This window comes from Eublepharis macularius, chromosome 1 (genome assembly GCF_028583425.1).
Source record: "Eublepharis macularius isolate TG4126 chromosome 1, MPM_Emac_v1.0, whole genome shotgun sequence".
Classification (NCBI taxonomy): Eukaryota; Metazoa; Chordata; class Lepidosauria; order Squamata; family Eublepharidae; genus Eublepharis; species Eublepharis macularius.
In genome coordinates, this window is record NC_072790.1 from 170,044,877 (window position 1) to 170,064,514 (window position 19,638).

The window sequence follows — 19,638 nt, forward strand, 5'->3', positions numbered from 1 at the left end:
TAAACACAATAAATTATTATTATTATTATTATTATTATTATTATTATTATTATTATTATTATTATTATTTAAAGTCCTTTTCCAATTAAAAGTTTGGGTCCTGCCATCTTTCTATCATGGCTAAGTAAAAATAAAGTTGATTAAGCCTGGTATGAACAGGAATGGCAACAACATGAAATCACACTTGTGTACCTCAACATGGCCTGGATTCATGAGTGAGGAAAAAGTGGGTGAGGGCGTTTGTGGCCCTGCACTGGCTGTTTCAACTATAATCTGGTATAGTTTCAGGTGGGTAGTTGTGCTAGTTTGCAGTAGGGGATCAAGATTCAAGTCCAGTAGAATCTTACACTTCTAAATATATTTGAAGAAGGGAGATTTGAAAGCTGGAAATCTAGTTGGTCTTTAATGTGGTACTAGACTCAAATCTGACTTCTCATCTGGAACAGAGATTGCTGTCCACAGAGTTTTAATTAGAGAGAAGCAAGTCAATGCAGCTGAAAAAGAATGCCTTCTCCAAACTCACTTTAGCACAGGATCCTTTTAGATCCTGTGCTTCTTTTGAGAACCAGCAAATCAAGCTTGGCTACTTCCACTGGTCCTCCCAGAGCATCCCTGTGGCATCACAAGTTTCTGGAGCAATCTCACATTTCTTACAATAGGCAGAAGCAGAAGAATGTGACCCTCCTGCAGTCAAAGGAATGTGGAAGAGTCATGCACCTCCCACTGGGAAACAGAAGATGACCCCAGATGCCCCTATAGCCTTAGTGGAGCCTCTGAGGCAATCTCTCATTTCCTAATAGGAGAAATGCTGCAGGTGGAGAAGCACGAACCTTTTCAAGCTCCTTTTAGCCCCCTTCCCACCACCACCAATGAAGCCCCTCCAACATTGCCACAAATAGGGGAGGGGAGAAGAGACCTGCAAGGGAGTTGCTAATACACATCTTGCTCAATCCTTATCTAAATTGTCCCCCCACCCACAAGTGCTACAATTTTAAGGAAACAGTAAGCCAAATCACAGCTCTTCAATATCTTATCTAATATGCACTACAGAAGTACAGCATACAGCACGCCTGCCTCTTCTTTCTCCTCTTTCTAAACAATGGTGATTCTTATTAATGTAGAAATAAAGTAATACAAACTGAATTTGCAATAGTCTTGCATGTTGTGATTTTATTCTGAACCTTCAAATAAGGAATGATCTGGGAGAAAACAAAATGTAAAGTTAACAACCTTCAAAAATATTTTGTTTAGATGATACAACATGAATCTCATTTAGAGATCAATAACATAATAAATAAGAAAATATGACGTGGGTACTGAATTTTGCCATTGTCTTATTTATTGAAGTTTTTATGTTTTATAAGAATGACATTTTGTGTGTACATGTAATACCTGTAGAATGTTTATGAATGTTGGGGTAAAAAAGCATTAGGGTCTGCCAAGGTATTTTAATCACACGTTTGGAGACATCCTTAAAGATCACCTTGTAAGCAACCAATCCTTTCTCCTTTAATGCTTTTTAATGACCATTTGGAAATGCAATGAATTCCTATAGTCATTTGAAAGGAAGTAATGGATTCCAATAGTAGTTCTCTCCCATTTGTTTTAGTATGGTTCCAATTCCTTGGCTGCAGCATAAATCTGAATGAGGATTCTTGCTTCTTCTACCAAGACATGAATAAGAAAGCCCATCTTATTCCTGCATTATTATGGCTTTCCTGTTTTCCTTTTGGGAAAGGTACACTAACACTCACCTTCATTTTAAACAAAAGGTATCCTTCTCTTTTCTATAAGGAATATACCTAACATTTAACGAGAGACTTCTGTGGTGGTCTCTATGATGTCTAAGAGCAGGGCCAATTCCAGACGACTAACCTGAAGGCACTGCATGCCGCCATGTTCCGGATCGCGACGGGGAAAACGCGAAATATCGCGTTTTCTCATGCGAGAAAAGGCGATATTTCGCGTTTTCCCCGTCGCGATCCGGAACATGGCGGCATGCAGCGCCTTCAGGTTAGTCGTCTGGAATTGGCCCAGATGTTTCTATTACGTTTGAAAGATGGCCGTTCTGTTCTTTCCAACCAATCACACTGCAGAGTCCTTAGTGGTGTCTAATATAACTGCAGGTAGGGAAGCAAATTATTGAATTTTCTTTAACATTAAAACTTTCCTGCATATAAAAATTTAGCACATTGGAGAGATGGTTATGTTAGAAAACTTTTCCCTGGTATTTTAGTTTTCTCCATACTGGAAGCTCTTTTTAGACAGGGGAAGTGTCTGGAATTGTAGTCCCCTCTTGCATTATGTGTTGTTCAGCTCTTTTTGATAGGTCTCCTCTATCCACAAGCTCAAGTAGATAGAAGAGCCAGGAGCCCTTGAATGGATAATCCAACAGTATCATTCTTGTCATCCATTTATGTTCTTGCTCCCATTTAATATTCTACTAATAAGAAGAGATAGGGCTAAACCAGATGAATATAATTTGTCATCACTTTCCATAAGACCCTGCTTCTAGACTATGGGGTAGGGGGGAGGATGGCAGTCATTGAACACAATAGAGTGAACTCTAACAAAGGGCAAAATCAGGTCTGTTGTTTTACGGTGAAAATTGATGCTTGCACCTTTGAAGGTGGTGCTGCCCACAGAGTACTTGAAGGCAAAGCCTGTGTTCATGCCCCTCTTTCTTCTTCTCTTCCATCAAGCCATGTGCTATTAGAAATGTAAAATATTGATCCAGATATATCTGTCTTGAAATCTGATTTCAAGAGAAGAGATTATTTTCTGCTAAAGCAGACGTTTCCCATTGAGACGTGTGCCTGGACTAGCCTATTTGCATATTTTAATGAGGCACATGTTTTGAAGAGACAGCCTTTGTAATGGAAGCTGAGATTCGTTAGGATGATAAGACAAGGCCTGAAGCTTAGAAATCGAGCTGTTAGCTGGGCGGTGACAGAGACAAGGAGAGAGAAGGAACACAAAGAGATGCAGACCAAGATAGAAGGCCTTTCCTAAACATTTTGGCAGAAGGGGATAGGGCTCATATATGCTAACCCTAATCCCTCAAGTTTAAGCTTTTTAAATGCACCTTTCCCTGTTCCTTCTAAGTGCAAAGATTCTCCCTTCTCTCTATGCATCTTTATTTCTGAGAACCTGCATTGACCTAAGATTGGGGCAGCAGGCTCATTTGGAAGGATGATTAAATCTCCCTGAGATGCTATGGTTCCATAGTACACATTCACTAAAATGTGCAGAGGGATTCTCATTTATATTAATGGGAGAAGGAGACCTTAGTGTGGTAACTAAACTTTCAGTTATTTTTTTTTCAAGAGCTCTGTGATCACATTTGCCATTCAGGGGAGAAAATATGCTTCCCACTGGGCTCATCACTATTTCTCTCCCAGAACCGCCATTGCATTTTGCTTCCCTTCCTTGCAGTACTTCCTGGTTGGATAGATTTCAGGCCTGCCCTCTCCTTGCTCCACTTTCCACAATCATCAGCAACAACGAAACAGCCAAAATTGCATCACTGGGCTTTTGAGATGATATGCACACTAGGCTACAATAGAACTCACCTTATGCAAATCTCAATTAACTACAACATGATTCTTTGGTTAATTTTTTTGGCACGCTACAGCAGGCAGAAGGTGACTTTTGCACAGCAGTTTTTTATTCTGAATATACACACACAGTGTGGTGAGAGTTTGTGCATACCACCATCTGGAGAATTTTAATTTTCTATCAGTTTGTCTCCAGGCCTTGTAACTACTATCACCATACTGAAGAGTATTCGGGCGGGGAGCGGGGGGGAGCTCACTGTGCCAAGATGGCAGAGAAAAGTACAGTTGTAGCTGCTTAAGCACATCAGAAAGAACTGAGCCTGGATTTCCAGATTTGTGTATTTCTAGTCCAATGTGCTAGTGCCAGTCTAACCTGTTGCAGCCTCTGTCTGCTGAGAAAGCAGCTACCCTGATATCACCTCCTTTTCTGTTTGTTTCTTAACCACTGGCAATTCTGCCCATCTCATACACCCACAATACTCAGCCAGTGCAATCTCATGGGAGCTAAGCTACCACTCCTGATCTGCACAATGAAATTTTTGAGAGAACAAAAACATCATCACTCCTGGACCTCAGAAGAGATCAAAGCTTTGAGTCAAGTACTGCTTCTGGTCTCCCCTGCATTCTAACTGGTCTGTGGCAAGATGCTGAGAGCATAAGGGAAGTCCTTATATACCCTCAGATCTCACATTAGAAATTGTCCTTGTCCACAGGTTTCCACACTCTCCAACTAAGTTTTCACAACTTCCCAGTACCAGTTGTATCATTATTTAATGGATTGAAATTTAGAACATATCAAGGAGGTACACATTTGGATGTTCATGTATCTACATGGTGAAAAAGAAACTAGTGGACAATGTTGAATTGGATCCAAACCATGGCAACTGTGCTTGCCTTTATCTCAGTGCTGGCCAAACCTGTTAATAGTTGGGTCACACAAGTTAAGTCCAAAATATGAGAATACTTCTCCAATACTTAGGATAGTACATATTCACTCCCTATACCTCATAGAAGTTTTGCCTCTAGATCTAAGGAACAACAGAAGAGGCAGGTTGAAATGTGAGTATGTGCTAAAAGTTTGCTCCATGAGTATCATAAATGCCTGCAGCCTTTATCTTACTGAAGCTAGGCCACTTGTACTTAAACTGAGGACCTGGCCTTCTCAGTGCTTTTGATATGTTCTAAGCCACCAAAAAAGTGTTATATTACAATGATCAGACAGTAGTAGCCATTGTGCAACCCACTTTTAGTTCCTCAGTCCTCTTGTGGGCACTTCATTGACCAGAGGGAAGTGCCCACATATCAGTACTTGGGAAAAAATCTTTGAGTATATATAAGCACTATAAACGTGCAATTAAGATGTTTCAAACCTATATGTATAGTACAGACATATTCTCTGCTGTTGGCTGTTTGAAACACCCTACCTCTTACAAGATAGTCATATGACTGCAACAATCAAGTGATATCACAGGTGAATGCAGTCCATGTTGAAGCCTTGCCAACTGATGTAACTGTGTGGGGTGTTTCAATACCAACATAACTTTTAAATGTCCGTTCCTTCCATCTGGCTTCCCTCTCTCTTCCTCCCAACATGGAAGGGCTCCAAGCAGCAGCTTCCCTGATTAATGCTGCTATCTGGGCCTCTTTGCTGACAGACCCCAGCACACCTGCCTTGCTGGCATCAGCTGAAACAGAGAGCCAGCCCACTGCCTGGCTTTCTTCTTCAGCAATTTATGGTAAGCGCTGAAAACAGATTTGGTGTTTGTACATGTGTGTAATCACAACACATGATCTATGTGCTTATACAAGCTGAGAGTCGTGTAGGAATTCAACCTTCAAACACTTTGTTCTCTTTTTTAATTTTGGAAGTCTCTTCAAAGCCAGGATGGTCACAAGCAATGAGGCCTGGTTCACATCTGGCACCAGCCCCCTGGCTTCAGTGAAGTCATATCAGGAATCCACGGCCTGCTCTTTTTAAGAGTGGCCTGCTGTTTCACAGAGTGCTAGCAGTGATCTGGTCATAACCTGATCACACATCATCCCTGCTGTGGTCAAAGAGGGACAAATTGCCCAACATTCACTCACCACAAGTTACTCTCAAGGTCCTTCTTCAGGTCAACTGTGTCAAATGGATTTCATTGTGCAATCTGTACTACGTTACACTGTATATTCCACAGGGCATCCTATGCGAGCATTGACTCTGGTTCATAATAACATAAAGCTAGAATCAACAGTGAGCGTGAATGAGTATTTCCTTGTTACATGTTAAGGACAGGAGGAAAAGTAAATCAATGGTTTGTGCAGTTAAAGGCCAACAATGGTAAAGACTAACCTCATGCTTTCCTGTCCTCTCATTCATGCATCTAACAAGGACTCATAAAACACAGTATGAGGAAAGACAAAACAAACAGAAAGGAGGAGATATGTTACCAAGTCCATCTGAAGAGTAGATGTTAGTATTGGAAAGCCCTTGGCCACCCAATTGACCCCATAGCTCTAAAGGTCAAAGATCCATGAAGAACAGCAGGACTCTGCATCAGCTTAGTTTCATGCTGCATCCTAGAAGCAAAGGGCACCTCACAAGAATGAAAGAACCTTATGAGGGAGATCTTCTCAACGCTACTACCCACGGCATAAGCCTTCAAGGCCAGAGGAGTTAGGAGAGACATAGGATAAATAAGTGACAGGAAGAGAAAGGGAATGCTAAAAGATTTCTAGAGAAGTTCATAAATTTCTCACAAAAAAGACAACAGGTGTCCACACATTTTATGCATGGCGTCAGGGGATCCCTGTGCTAATACGTGGCATTTTGAATCAGGCCCAGATTTGTTTTAAAACAATTATTCTGGGAACTAAAGGGAAACATTTCTGAGGTTGTGATGTGGAATTAAATATGTATATTCTAAAGACTTAGCGAGCTCCAGTGAGATCAACTGGATCAAGCATCATCACATGCATGAACAGATGAGATGATATCCATCTCAAAGAGTCAACTTGGGATGAGTTTTAGGTGGATAGCTGTGTTGGTCTGCATAGAACAGCAGAATTTTAGTTTAGTGGCACCTTAGGGACCAATAATATTTTCAGGGAGCTTTTGAGGCCCAGAGCTCCCTTCTTTAGACATGTGTGTGAAAGCTTACGCCTTGAAAAAAATTTTGGTCTCTAAGGTGCCACTGGACTAAAACTCAACTTGGGATGATTTCACTCTATAAACATGGTAATATGCAAAGGTTGCACACCAAGAGATTAGCGGTACAGGTCTAAGTAGAGTCACACCATTCTAAATCCATTTAAGTATATGGGTTTAGGAAGGGTATAACTCTATTTAGGATTATACTGAAAGTCTGAAATATGAGATACCCAAAGAAAGGAAGTTACAGAAATATAAGGAGATGCTTCTTTCTGTCTTGAGTAAAATGATGGGGCAGCTGGTGTTCTTATTGTGGTCCCAAATGCATTGATTATGTTATCTGCCACTTTTGCATGAGTTCAGGCTGGCATATATGAAGCCATCTCATTTAATTTTCCTAGAAAACCTGAGAGTTAGGTTAGAGGGATAAATATTGACTTGCTCCAAGCTGTCCATGTGAACTTCATGGCTGTGCAAGGATTTGAATTCCCTGTCTAAGGCACTCTACTAAATTCAGTACACCATACTGGCTTCCATCTATAGCCCCTCATGAATGATTTTATCATTAGTTGGCTAGGATTTTTTTTTCTCTAGAATTCCAAGATAAGCATTTTAAGGTAAGCTTGGGAATTATTGTATGTCCCTTTGCCTCTGAGATAAGAGGATGGCTCTAGGTCAATGCAGAATTTCACTGGCCAAGCAAGCAGATACAGGTACACAGTAGAACTGTGGGAAGCTTTGGCTGGCCAAAAAAAATGACTTACACTGCACATCTACTCGAATGGACTTGATGGCAGGGGACCCAACCCCATTCTCTGCTTTACAATAATAGCGGCCCCCCTGTAGCCTCTGGATCTTCTCAATCCGAAGCGTCTCATTGAACACCGACGTCTCTTGGAATTTGTCTGAGGCACTGCCAGCAGTTTTGGTCCACCTCACCTAGGGGAGGAGAATGAGAAAGAAAGAGATAAAGAGAGCAAGAAAGCACAGCTGTACAACACAGACAAACTTAGAACTGGCCTGGGACTCTGATCTGAGACAGCAAACTCTTACCAGTTCTCATAGTGGGTTTGCCATACAATCTGCCATGGCACTATGCTTCATGGCTTATGATTTTTAAAAAACTGACTCAAATATGTTCCTGCCATTGCCTTCATTCAGAAACCCAGCAGTGTTCTTCAGAGTACTCAAAGATATGTGTGATGGGCAGTAACTCCTGCCATGTTGCTCTCAGCCCCATCTTGCAACTCTAATATGGCCATGAGCCAAACACTGTGCCTTGGTCAAACAAGGCTAATTGGATTTTCCAGCTCCAATTCTTGAAAGGTGTGGTAAAGAGGATCACCATTGCAAAACTTTCATCACACTTCAACCAGCGCCTTTTCATCTCTCTGCCTTTCTGGACACTGGGAATATTTAATCTGTTAATCTTCAGAAGGGGAGGTGTCATAGCTCAGTGGTAGAGCATCTGTTTAGCATGCAAAAGGTCCCAGGTCTCTGGCATCTCTAATGAAAAGGATCAGGTAGTAGGTGATGTGAAAGAGCACTGGCTGTGACCCTGAAAAACCACTGCCAGTCAGAGTAGACAGTATCAATCTTGATGGACCAATGGTCTGATTCAGTATGGCAGCTTCATACGTATATGTGTATGTACATGTACATAGAGAAGATAGGCAGACATTATTGCTATCCTGTAGAGCTTCCCTTTCTCTGGAGTGAATCTCTTGCGTATTATGGCTCTCTGATTGGATGTCTGATTCAAGATGATTTGGTCACAGAAGAAATGAGTGAATAGCAAGATTGCAAAAAGGTGAACCTATGAAATACTGTAGAGAAAGGAACAATGAACATAGCAATTGCTGAATATTCCCTGTCATGCAGAGGCTTGTCTTTGCATCCCTGATGCATAAACAAGGCAGGCAGGAAGGGGGGGGGTCATTGAAAGAGAGATGCAGAGTGAAGGATGGAAGGGAAATATGGAGGCACCAAGGATGGAATAAGATTGCTGAGCAGGACAGCCACAAGGTGTTGCCTCCCTTTCCACTAGAGCTGATGGCAAAATGGATATCTATGACCGGAGCAGAAAGCACTGCTGGGAAGGCAGCCACACACTGATGCTTGAAAGCCACAGCACTAGCCAAAACTTTTTTTAATTGGCTGGTGACAACACACAAGTCTGAACAACCTGAATGTTATATATAAGCTTGAAGCATTAAAGGCCCCAGTAAGTACTAAGCATTAAACATCTACTACAGAGGTCTGCAACCTCTGGTTCTACAGAAATACATGGCTTGGTAAGGAACCAAATATGGCTCTTAAAAATAAAATGAAATCTTTAAGTTAAAGGTATATTGGAAGTGTAGGTGAGATGTTAGAATAAGTGGTACGGGAAGGGAATGACAAGCAAAGGTTTTTGTGGGATTAAAAATAGTAAAGAGTCCAGTAGCACCTTTAAGACTAACTAACTTACTTGTAGCATAAGCTTTCGAGAACCACAGCTCTCTTCATCAGATGCATCTGACAAAGAGAGCTGTGTTCTTGAAAGCTTATGCTTCAAATAAGTTGGTTAGTCTTAAAGGTGCTACTGGACTCCTTACTATTTTGCAACTACAGACTAACATGGCTAACTCCTATGGGATTAAAGGGCTTCTTACATATACTTTACAAAAAGGGACATGATAGAAGTGAACAGTTGCTACTCCAAAGGTGAGAACCATACACAGATTTATGCTAGTGCACTAAAACAATCATACAACATGCTCCTGTGTCTGTTTCTTACTTATTGTGAGACCTTGTGTGTTCCATTTCTTATTAATCAACATATCAATTATTAGTAATGTTAAGTTGTATATTTTCAGTTATGCAAATAGGCTTTCTTATATCAGCTCTGTCAACTCCTTCAACAGAGACTGGTTCTTTAATTATAGAAGGCTGCTGATTCTGGTCTACAAACAGGTACTGAGGTTGCAAATGCAATTCCATGAATACTTTCTTGGGATAAGTCATATTGAAAGAGGTATTTTCTTCTCAGTTAACATATGTAGCATCAGACTTTTAGCTTGTTTGGTTTATTTTGCTTACAAAATCAGTTTCAAAATACAGAACTGAATGGGCATGGAATTAAGAAAAATATATGTGGCAGGTTAACAAAGAATAATGGCTGTCTGAGTGCAGAACTCTTTGTCCTTTACCACTCAGCTCTCATATGTACCTCTCAAATTTTCAAATCTCTATCAGAAATCTTCATATTTCAAGTAATTTTCCTATAGCCATAAGGACAGAATATGATCTCATATTGTATTCTCTCTCTCTCTCCTACCCCAATATGGATGAGAATCTCATGATTTTAAATAAATGTCAGTTTTGCCATTCAAATAGCAAATGATGTTCTACATAGTGCAGTCATGGCGACATAACTCTCTAGATCCCTGCCCCTGGCAAGTCCATGGTTCAAGGATAGCTCCCAGATGCATCCATTCACCTCTCAACATTTCCACTATGCAAATACAAAATCCAGAATCTGCCACTCATGATGACTAAGATGATATGAAAAATCCAGTTTACTTACTTTTTGCTTTAATACATAGTACCTTTCCCTCTTTCCTAAGCTCTTTGCAGACAGTTAACATAATATTTGATTTACATACCACCCTTCAGGACAACTTAACACCCACTCAGAGCCGTTTACAAAGTATGTCATTATTATCCCTACAACAAACAACCTGTGAGGTGGGTGGGGCTGAGAGATCTCTGGAAGAGCTGTGACTGACCCAAGGTCACCCAGCTGGCTTCAAGTGGAGGAGTGGGGAATCAAACCCGGTTCTCCGTTTTAGTGTTCCGGCACCCTTAACCACTATACCAAACTGGCTCTCAACAGAACATTGTTCTGTTCACACAAACTGAGAGCTCGTCAACCATGCAAATTGGGAGTACAATACATATTGTTGCGGTCTCAACTGAATTATGCAGTGCTTGAATTTTCCATACAGGTACAGCTTCCATTCACATGAACCAGAACCATGAATGGAAGCTGTACTGCATGGGAAATCTACACATTATCTAATTCACACAAGATGGTGACCCCATCTATCATGTCTTTTAAATGTGTAGGTGTAGGTTCCCAGTTTATATGCACAGAATGCAATGGCTGCAGCTGCAAACAAAACCCTGAAGAAGAGAAGTTTGTGTTTGCTGAAATCACAAACCTCAGGTGATCCATTCTTCATATCACCACTTCATAGCGTTGCCAACCTCTAGGTGGGGCCTGGAGTTCTCCTAGAATTATAAATGATTTCCAGGCTACAGAGATCAGTTCCCCAGGAGAAAATGACATCTCCCATGAGTGGACTCTGGCATTATACTCTGCTAAGGTGACTCCCCTTCCTCAAGCCCCACTCTCCTCAAGCTCCACTTCCAAATCTGCAAGAATTTCCCAATTTGGAGTTGCAATCCTACTGCTTTATGACCCTCTGATCTGTTCCCTAACTAGAGTTGCCAGTCCCCCGCTGGGATCCCTTGCTCCCACCGCCCACCTCCTGTCCCTGCTTACCTGGCCGGTGGGGGGAAAGGTGGGGGAACCTGCCTCCCATGGCACACTCCCACATGCTGCAGTGGGCCGGTTTCAGCCTGAAATGGGCCTGATTTGATCTGAATCAGGCCAAAACCAGCCCTCTGCGGAGCAAAGGAACACTCCAGGGCCTGTCATGCTGGCCCTGCAGCACTTGCTCTGCAGCAGGCCTATTGCAGCCCCAAATGGGCCAAAATTGGTCCGCTGCAGAGTGTGGGAGCGCTCCCAGAGGCGGCACATGACCTGCACAATGACATCACTTCCCGGAAGTGGGACAACTCTACAGTAAGTACCACTAGGTCTCTCACCTTCCACTAGGGTTGCCAGGTCCCTCAAGTCTCCTGGTGGGAGACTGGGACGCTGGCTCTTACCCTGAGGCTGCTCCAGAGGATCTGTCCATGCGCGTGGGGGGATGGCAACCCTACCTCCCGCCCACGGGGTAAGGGGACCTGGCAAACCTATCCCTACCTGAGATCTCTCCTCTCTACCACCTCATGAATTTAGGATTGCCAACTTCCAGGTGGGAACCACAAAGCAAAAAAGCAGAGGGAACCTACAGTAAAGAAACTATCCAAATAACTTACAAAAAGTGTAATAAGAAACAGTTCTAAAAGTGCAAAGTGCTACACAATTTTATAAGAACAACCTCATGTACAATATATCAAATTATCAAATATAGAAACAGTCCAATATAAATCAGTCAACACAGTTAATGAACAATATAACAACAGTTATTCTTTAAGTTAACAACAAATATTCCTTACATTTACACCAAGCTTAAGACCTCTCTCTGTTAATTACAAAAAGAAAAAAGAGGAAAGTGGTGTCAGCAGTCCAGCATGTTCAGCAATCAAGCAGTAAAGATAAGGTAAGTATCTACAATCTAGGAGTGAACCAAATGTTTCTTAATACACTCTTTGAACTGTTTATTAATACACTTTTTGTAAGTTATTTGCATAGTTTCTTTATTGTTGGTTCCCTCTGCTGTTTAGCTTTGTGGTTTTGATCTGTTTAGGGTTGCTCCTTGCTACAGCTTAACTTCCAGGTGGGGCCTGGAGATCTTCCGGAATCACAACTGATCCCCAGACAACAGAGGCCAATTCCCCTGGAGAAAATGGTTACTTTGGAGGGTGGATTGTACGGGATTATGCCCTACTAAAGTCCCTCCCTTCCCCAATCCCTGCCCTCCTTAGGCTCCACCCCCAAATCTCCAGGAATTTCCCAACCAGGAGCTGACAACCCTGGTTCAGAACAAACGTACAGGACATTGTCGGTGTGTTTGCTCCACAGGGAAGAAATATGCAGCTCTCTCGGGCCATTTCAATGCAGGAAACGGTAGGCGGGGGGATCTTAAACCTCCACTTGCACCATGGCCCTGTTCTGAATCAGAGATCTATGGATCTTCTGTTTAAAAATAAAATACTTGGGGTCTCCTCATTGCAAACCAGGTTTGTTGTCAGGTCCCCTGAGGCTCAGGACCAAACTGGGGGACCAGGGGCAGTGGGGGTGGGGGCAGCAGGTACAACAGGGAACAGGCCAACCTGCTGTGTGAACTCCAGCCCAAGGCGTGCGTTCCCATTTTTCAGCAGAAGTACTACATCTACTTTTCTGTAATTCCAGTTTCAGGCTACTTTCTACAGTGCCTGCCAGAACATTCTTAAAGAAATAAAAGATCCTAAACAGATAGGAACTTAAAGAGGCAGGCTTCAATCTGTAACTTGGCCGCAGCCCTTAATGTATTTTTTATTTCTTGTTTGATTATGAGGCCATTATGCAGAGTTGCAGTTGAGTTCTGACAGACTCAGGGCTCAACAATACTGTTTGTTTTTGTTTTTGTTTTACTTTTGCAAATGCAACCTCTACTGTTGTGTGATCAAGGTGGTGGTGGTGGAGGGGGGGGCATTTAACCCTTTCCTCCCCTGCCATTTTCTGGAAAAAGCCACCCCACTCCTTCTTTTACTTCTGATGGGGAAAAGTTATTGGTAACTGGACAAGGAATTATTAAACTTTCCTTCTCTCCCTATACAGTTTTTCTTCTTGACAGGATTTCTGCTCTAATCTGGTTATGGTCAACCTTTCTTCATACTAGGACTGCCAGGCCTCCAGCTGTGGTGGAAGGCCTCCTGCTGACAGCCTTTGTTGCCTGCTGCCACTTAAAGTGGCATGGGAAAAACTTTTCTTAAAAAGTCACTGTCATATTGCCACTATGTCACCAGGGAGAACCCGGAAGTGATGTCAGGTGGCTCTAGGAAACTGTGAGTAGCTGTAGAAATCGCTGGAAACACACCCTCTCTTATGTCCCCACCCCTGAAACTCCCACCAGTTGCCAGACCCAGAGGGCAATGTTAAAGTAGATAGCTGCCACATAACTGAGTAGTATGGTTGCCAATTCTGACTTGGAAAATTCCTAGAGTTGGAGGAACTGGGAAGAGCAACGTTTTGAGAGGAGAAGGAGCTCAGCAGGAATGTGATTGTACATTTCTCCTAAACTCTATGACATATCATAAAGTCTATCCTCTGAAGCTGCCAGTTTCTTCAGGGGAACTGATCTCTGTAATTAGGATATCACTGTAATTCCAAGAGAACTTCAGGTTTGACAATGAAGATAGTAACCCTATACTGTAGTGCATACAGACATGCTTTGACATTCCTGGGAGCAGCTATGCTGTCAGGCAAACATGCAAACCAAGTGGGGCAGAGAGATGAAAAAGTTTTTAAAATTGTCAAACTATTCAGTTACAGTGAGCAGGAGTTCCAGAAAAGCATTTCATCCAAAAGGGGTGGTAAGGTGAGTCTCCCAGCATAAGGTGGGAGTCTGGTGAGTCTCCCAGCATAGGGTGGGAGACTCACCAGAGGGTGGAAGTTATGCCATTTCTGGTGCAACATGGAAGTGGCATCATAGTACAGGGGTAAGCAGGGTTTTTTTTTCTGGGAAAAGAGGTGGCAGAACTCTCAAGAGGAAAATGAGGAAGAAATACGTGGGATTCTTTGAAATCATATTATTTTCAAGCACTATTGCTGAGTATTTTCAAGAGGTGCTGGAACTCCGTTCCCCCGTGTTGCCCCTGAAAAAAAGCCCTGGGGGGTAACAATCTTGCATTCTCCCAAAACCCTATGCTAGAGCACTATGTGATGCAATAATATCACTTTGGGGTCATGCCAAAGTGATGGCATGGCATCAGTATGATGCTAATAGCCACTCATTTCCTCCATTATCCCCCCCCCCACTGCCCAGCTGAGCAGCGGTGGGAAGAGTCCCCAGGGAGCAGTAAGTCTCCCACTGACATAGGAGGATCTGGCCTCCCTAGGAATGGGCTGGTGGGATTTCTGCCTCAGTATGTGTATATGCATACACACACACACACACACACACACACACACACACACACAATGGTTTGCTAAAGTCCATCAAAACCTATACTCTGTGTGCTGAGAATGAGGCAGACAACATTATTATTGCAAGGCATCAACCTTAATCAGATCCTCTCCATGCCTAAAGGCCTCTACTAACTAAGATGGAGTGCAGATAGTATTTTACTAGGTTTGCTAGGTTCCAGCTGATGTTGGGCATCTGCTGTCCATTGTAGCCTCTGCCTGTGATCACTGGCACTCAACAAGAGGAGTCAAGCTGCCTGATGATTGCTGGCCATCAATGGGAACATGGCTAGGGTTACACATGCACTCTGGAGCTGGCGTGATGACATCACTTCCAGAACTGACATCACCAAGCGGGCCGTGAGAGTGCTCCCATACTCCACATGGGCCCGATTCAGCCCATTTGAGGCCGAATCGCACTGTTTGGGAGCACACGTGCGGCACACATTCCTGAGGTGTCTGCCGGTGGTGGGCAACTTCTGGGAGTTTGGCACCTCCGCCGATCACTGGGCAATTTGTGGACGAGGGGGCAAATCCTGGGAGTTTGCCCGCCACTGGCGAGCACCTGGGAATCCTAAGTGGCATGGAGGCCGGGGAAATGAATACAAAAGCTCGTGTGTCACCAGCCAGTCACTGGAGGCCAATTCTTTAGGAATCAGCCCAAAACATAGTGTGTGCAAAGAGGAGATAGCTGAGGGGCCCCTGCTAATTACTGTGGTGGACCTGGAAACCCTGTATCCTACAAACATGAGATCACATGATTCTACAGCCTCTGCCCAATACCTCTATACTATTTAGAGTTTCTCAGCTAATGGCTGTCCATGAGGGATTCATTTAGCCTTTGTCCTCTCATTAGGAGTCTGAAGCCTCTCAGAGCATTCTGTTTGCATGGCTGCGTCAGTCAGTACTTTAATCTTTCCTTGGCTTTTTTCATTACAGCCTCATTTATTTAGTTTGACCACATTTCGGAGCTTTAACGACTAACTGAGAGAAGATAGAAGATTAAACAAAGGTTAAGAGATAAAGCTTTGATTTAGAAAAGCAGAGAATAGGGACAGTGTGTGTGTGTGTGAGAGAGAGAGAGAGGGAGGGAGGCAGGGAGGGAGGGAGGGGGATGAGAGATAGAAATAGGGTTGCCAGAGTTGCAGACCAACTAACCACTAGTCATTCTGGGGCTACGGACTTCCAGATGTGGCCTGGAGACATTCCAGAGTTACAGCAGATCTCCAGACAACAGAGATCCAGGTGTAGCCTGGAGATGTTCCAGAGTTACAGCAGATCTCCAGACCACAGAGATCAGTTTCAGTGGAAAAAATGGCAGTTCTGGAAGTTGGACTCTATAGCATTAGGCCTGCTAAGGCCCCCCTCGGGTTGCCAGCTCCAGGTTAAGAAATTCCTGGAGATTTGGGGGGGGGGAGTAAAGCCTGAGGTGGGCAGGGTTTGGCGTGGGGAGATACCTCAGGGGATGATAATTTCTTAGAGACCACCCTCCAAAGCAGCCATTTTCTCCAGGACACATGGTCTCTGTAGCCTGGAGATCAGTTGTAATTCCAGGAGCTCTCTAGCCACCAACCCTAGGCCCCCAACAACCCCCTACCTCCTCAGGCTCCACTCCCAAATCTCCAGGAATTTCCCAACCAAGTTATTCCTATTCACTCATATTACCATATTCACCCATATTACTGTAATTTCAAAACTGCCCATGGACCAATGTTGAAGTTGTGCTAAACCTGCTCATCTAGGTGGCAATAGACTGAAAACTATGCAAAATGCCAAAGAAATCTAAGGAGATAGGTGATGGAAGAGAAATAAAACTGAGGGGCAGAGGCCAGGAAATGATGTTCACTAGCTGCATAATTTCCATTTTTTCTCTGCCTGTGCAAAAATTCTTTATGTTTGTGTTAGCATTCTTCATATTATACATATATATCCAGGCTGCACTTGTGTCTATGCTGTATTTGTGCTCTTCTATAACAGAGGAAATTTTTCTTTCCCCTAACTGCTTTGCCTCTTTCATGGCAGAGTGGTGGTTTGTAGCTGAATCTCCCAGGTCTTAGTTTGATGTTCTAACCACTACATCATGCTGGCTTCTTCAGTTCACAGTCTCAACATTTTGTATGTAATGTACGATCTGAATAAATGTAAATACTCAAATTTGTGTGCTGGTTTTCTTGGCTTTCATCACAGCCAGGCACAAACCCTCAGGTTAAATAATCTGGGATTTTTTTTTAAAGGCATAATATGGGATTTTGAGAAAGCTCCTATATTTGTATTTGGAAAGAAAGGGAAACTGTCTGTTAGTTTTACCATATCTTAATCACTCTGGCTTTTGAGAAGAAAGTAATCATTGGGTGATCTTACGAATGTTCCCTTGGAGACAATCTGAATGAAATTTGTTAAGGGACAGCTGCTCCACATTAACTGGCTTTTAGAACAAGCCCTAATGCACTATGGTCATAATATATGGTCATTTTGGTGACAGCAGGAGTGCAGGGAGGATATTTAACTCAGATTTAATAAGGAACAAGAAAATGCCATCTTGAGGACACTTCATATTCTGATTAGGCTGTAGGGAATAGATGTTTGCTAGATAAAGAGCTCTCAAAACTTGGCCCTTGGGGTCTGGACTGCTCTCTTCCATTTGGGGTGTCCTAGATCCTATGTCAAATAGTGAATCCATGTAGAAATTAGATGCTGACAGCCACTGCACTTCAGCTTGTGTAAGCAGCAAAGCAATAGAAGAGGATATGAAGGGAGCAGAAGAAATGCTGTGTCTTTCCCCTCCTTTTAATGTACTCTGGTCCCTGGAGGTTCACATCATAACATGCTCTTCAGGGGCTGTTTAGGTAGTCACTGCTGCGCTTTTAGGGATGGTGTTCACAAGTGGAGAGTTTTGTTTGCATATTTCACCAACTATGTTAGAAACATCTCTCATCCCTGTGCTACGGGACCCCTTAAATGCCAGCAACTCGGCCTCCACTGGAAACTATGTGATGACCCGTCTGGCAAATGAGCTAGTGAAACTTAGTATAACCAAATATCTACATTAGAAAGCTTCAATTGAATATGCTTGGAGCAGCCAAAAAACCAAACCAGTTGAAGAGTTCTCAAATGTTCTGCTAGAGGGAATATTTGCACTATTCAGACTCCCTTTATTCTATTGATGGAATACTATCAGTTTTAATTTTTGCTAGTATAACCTCTTTTTTTGTTTGTTTGGGTCCTATGGGACTAATTTAGGAACCAAAATTGCAACACAAATGTAGTTAAGAACATTTCTTTACGCCAAACCTTTAAACGATTAGAACAAAACAACTATTTTTTAAAAACCATAGGCAACAAAGAACTGAAACTTGCAGCCAATAATGTCTTTAAGTTTAGCCAAGTAACTGGTTGTCTTTTGAAACCACTTCAGGATAATCAAAGTTCAACTTTTTGAGTCCCACCAAACGCCAGAGTCTTCTGCTACAGTCCTCTTGATTGTGGAACAAACTGGAGCCTAGGCTTCTGTCTTCAGCTTGGGCATTACAGCCCTTATTCAAGGTGATAAGAACACATACAATTTAATCTTGCTTCCTTGCGAGCAGCCTTCTCCTCGACTGCTCAGCACCAGACACTCACTCCGCCCTTTTGGGCTAAACCAACTAGCTAATGGCGGTTACACTAGCATGGAAATGAATTCAGCAAAGCATGTAATGTTTAGTTTAATGAGGCCATTGGCCATTTCTGTGCTCTGTGCAGTAAACGATTCAGAGGACAACATCCTTTCTGGTAAAGAGTGTTCTGCATAGCATTTGGCAAAATAACAAACAACAAGTAAAGGGACCATATATGACAGTAGGGCCAGAAAGGTTACCTGCGGCCGTGGATGCCCTGTAACCAAACACTGCAGAACAAGGGTATCACCTTCCCGAATAGTGTACACTCTTTCACTGATGTTATCTTCCTTTACGACACATGCCTGCCCAGCGTGGATGATCTGTGCTTGAGCAGGAGCTATGGAGGAAAAGCAAGAATTAGGGAAGCTGCTATCCATGTGACTCATGTCTACTCAGATGTCTTTGTGTCTTTATGTAGCTGCTGCTGGAGTCTTTGAAGTTTTCAGAGACTGCAACAGAGACTAGGCTGACTGGTCCTAGTCTGTTACAGCTGATACCTCAATGTCTAGACAGCATAACAATATGATTCTCCAGAAAACTCTCATCAACCCTAAGCAGCATATGTATTTTTTAAAAAACAGGAGCTGAATGTTCAGGGATTTTTTTCCATTTCCAGACAGTAATACCAAAGAGAGAGTTTCAGGTGGGTAGCCTTGTTGGTTTGTAGCCAAAGAACAAGATCTGAGTCCTGTAGCTCCTCAGAGACCATTATACTTAAAGAGTACAGGCTTTCAAGAATCAAAGCTCCCTTTGTCTGATGAAAGGAGTCTTAACTCTTGAAAATTTATACCCTGGAAATCTTGCTGGTTTCTAAGGTGCTTCTGGACTTGAATCTTGCTTACCAGAGAGATACAAACACTTCTACTATATGGCAACAAAGGAACTTAACTTACACTTTCTGACTACTCTATGACTAGCAGCGACTCCTCATGGGCCCAGGCAAAGAAACTTCTCATGTCTGCTACCTGAGATGCTTTTAAAGGTAAAAATATCAGGAACCAAACCTGGAAATTTGTGAACACCAGGTATGTGCTTTACCATTGACAGTTTGCTAAATTGGTGCAATTGTACAAAATAAAAGCAATCACAGGAAAACAGAGAGAACAGATTTTCATTGAGTAAGTAGAGGGTGGTCTAAGCTGAGCTGGGGGTGAGTGCTTAAGCAAGCAGTGTCACTCTTACAATGTGAAAGAAAGCTGAACAATAATAGATATGGCAGAATAAGGTTGATGACAAGCAATGGAAAATAGAGCTGTCAAGGTAAATGCAAACAGGTACTCTTTTATTTCACAATGTCATAGGGGCACTGTAGATTATGTGTTTCTGATGTAAGCCAAACAGCAGCAAATG

General features: G+C 42.7%; 1 protein-coding gene across 1 annotated transcript in view; it reads right to left on the bottom strand.

Moving 5' to 3' along the window:
- The window catches only part of MDGA1 (MAM domain containing glycosylphosphatidylinositol anchor 1), a 397,523-nt gene that overhangs the window by 236,173 nt on the left and 141,712 nt on the right, over positions 1 to 19,638 (bottom strand). Inside the window, exons 2-3 of the mRNA XM_054993181.1 lie at positions 18,486 to 18,625; positions 7,452 to 7,626 (exon numbers count right to left, since the gene is read on the bottom strand). Of these exons, the coding sequence (XP_054849156.1) occupies positions 7,452 to 7,626; positions 18,486 to 18,625 (315 nt within the window). The remainder of the gene's footprint in view (positions 1 to 7,451; positions 7,627 to 18,485; positions 18,626 to 19,638) is intronic.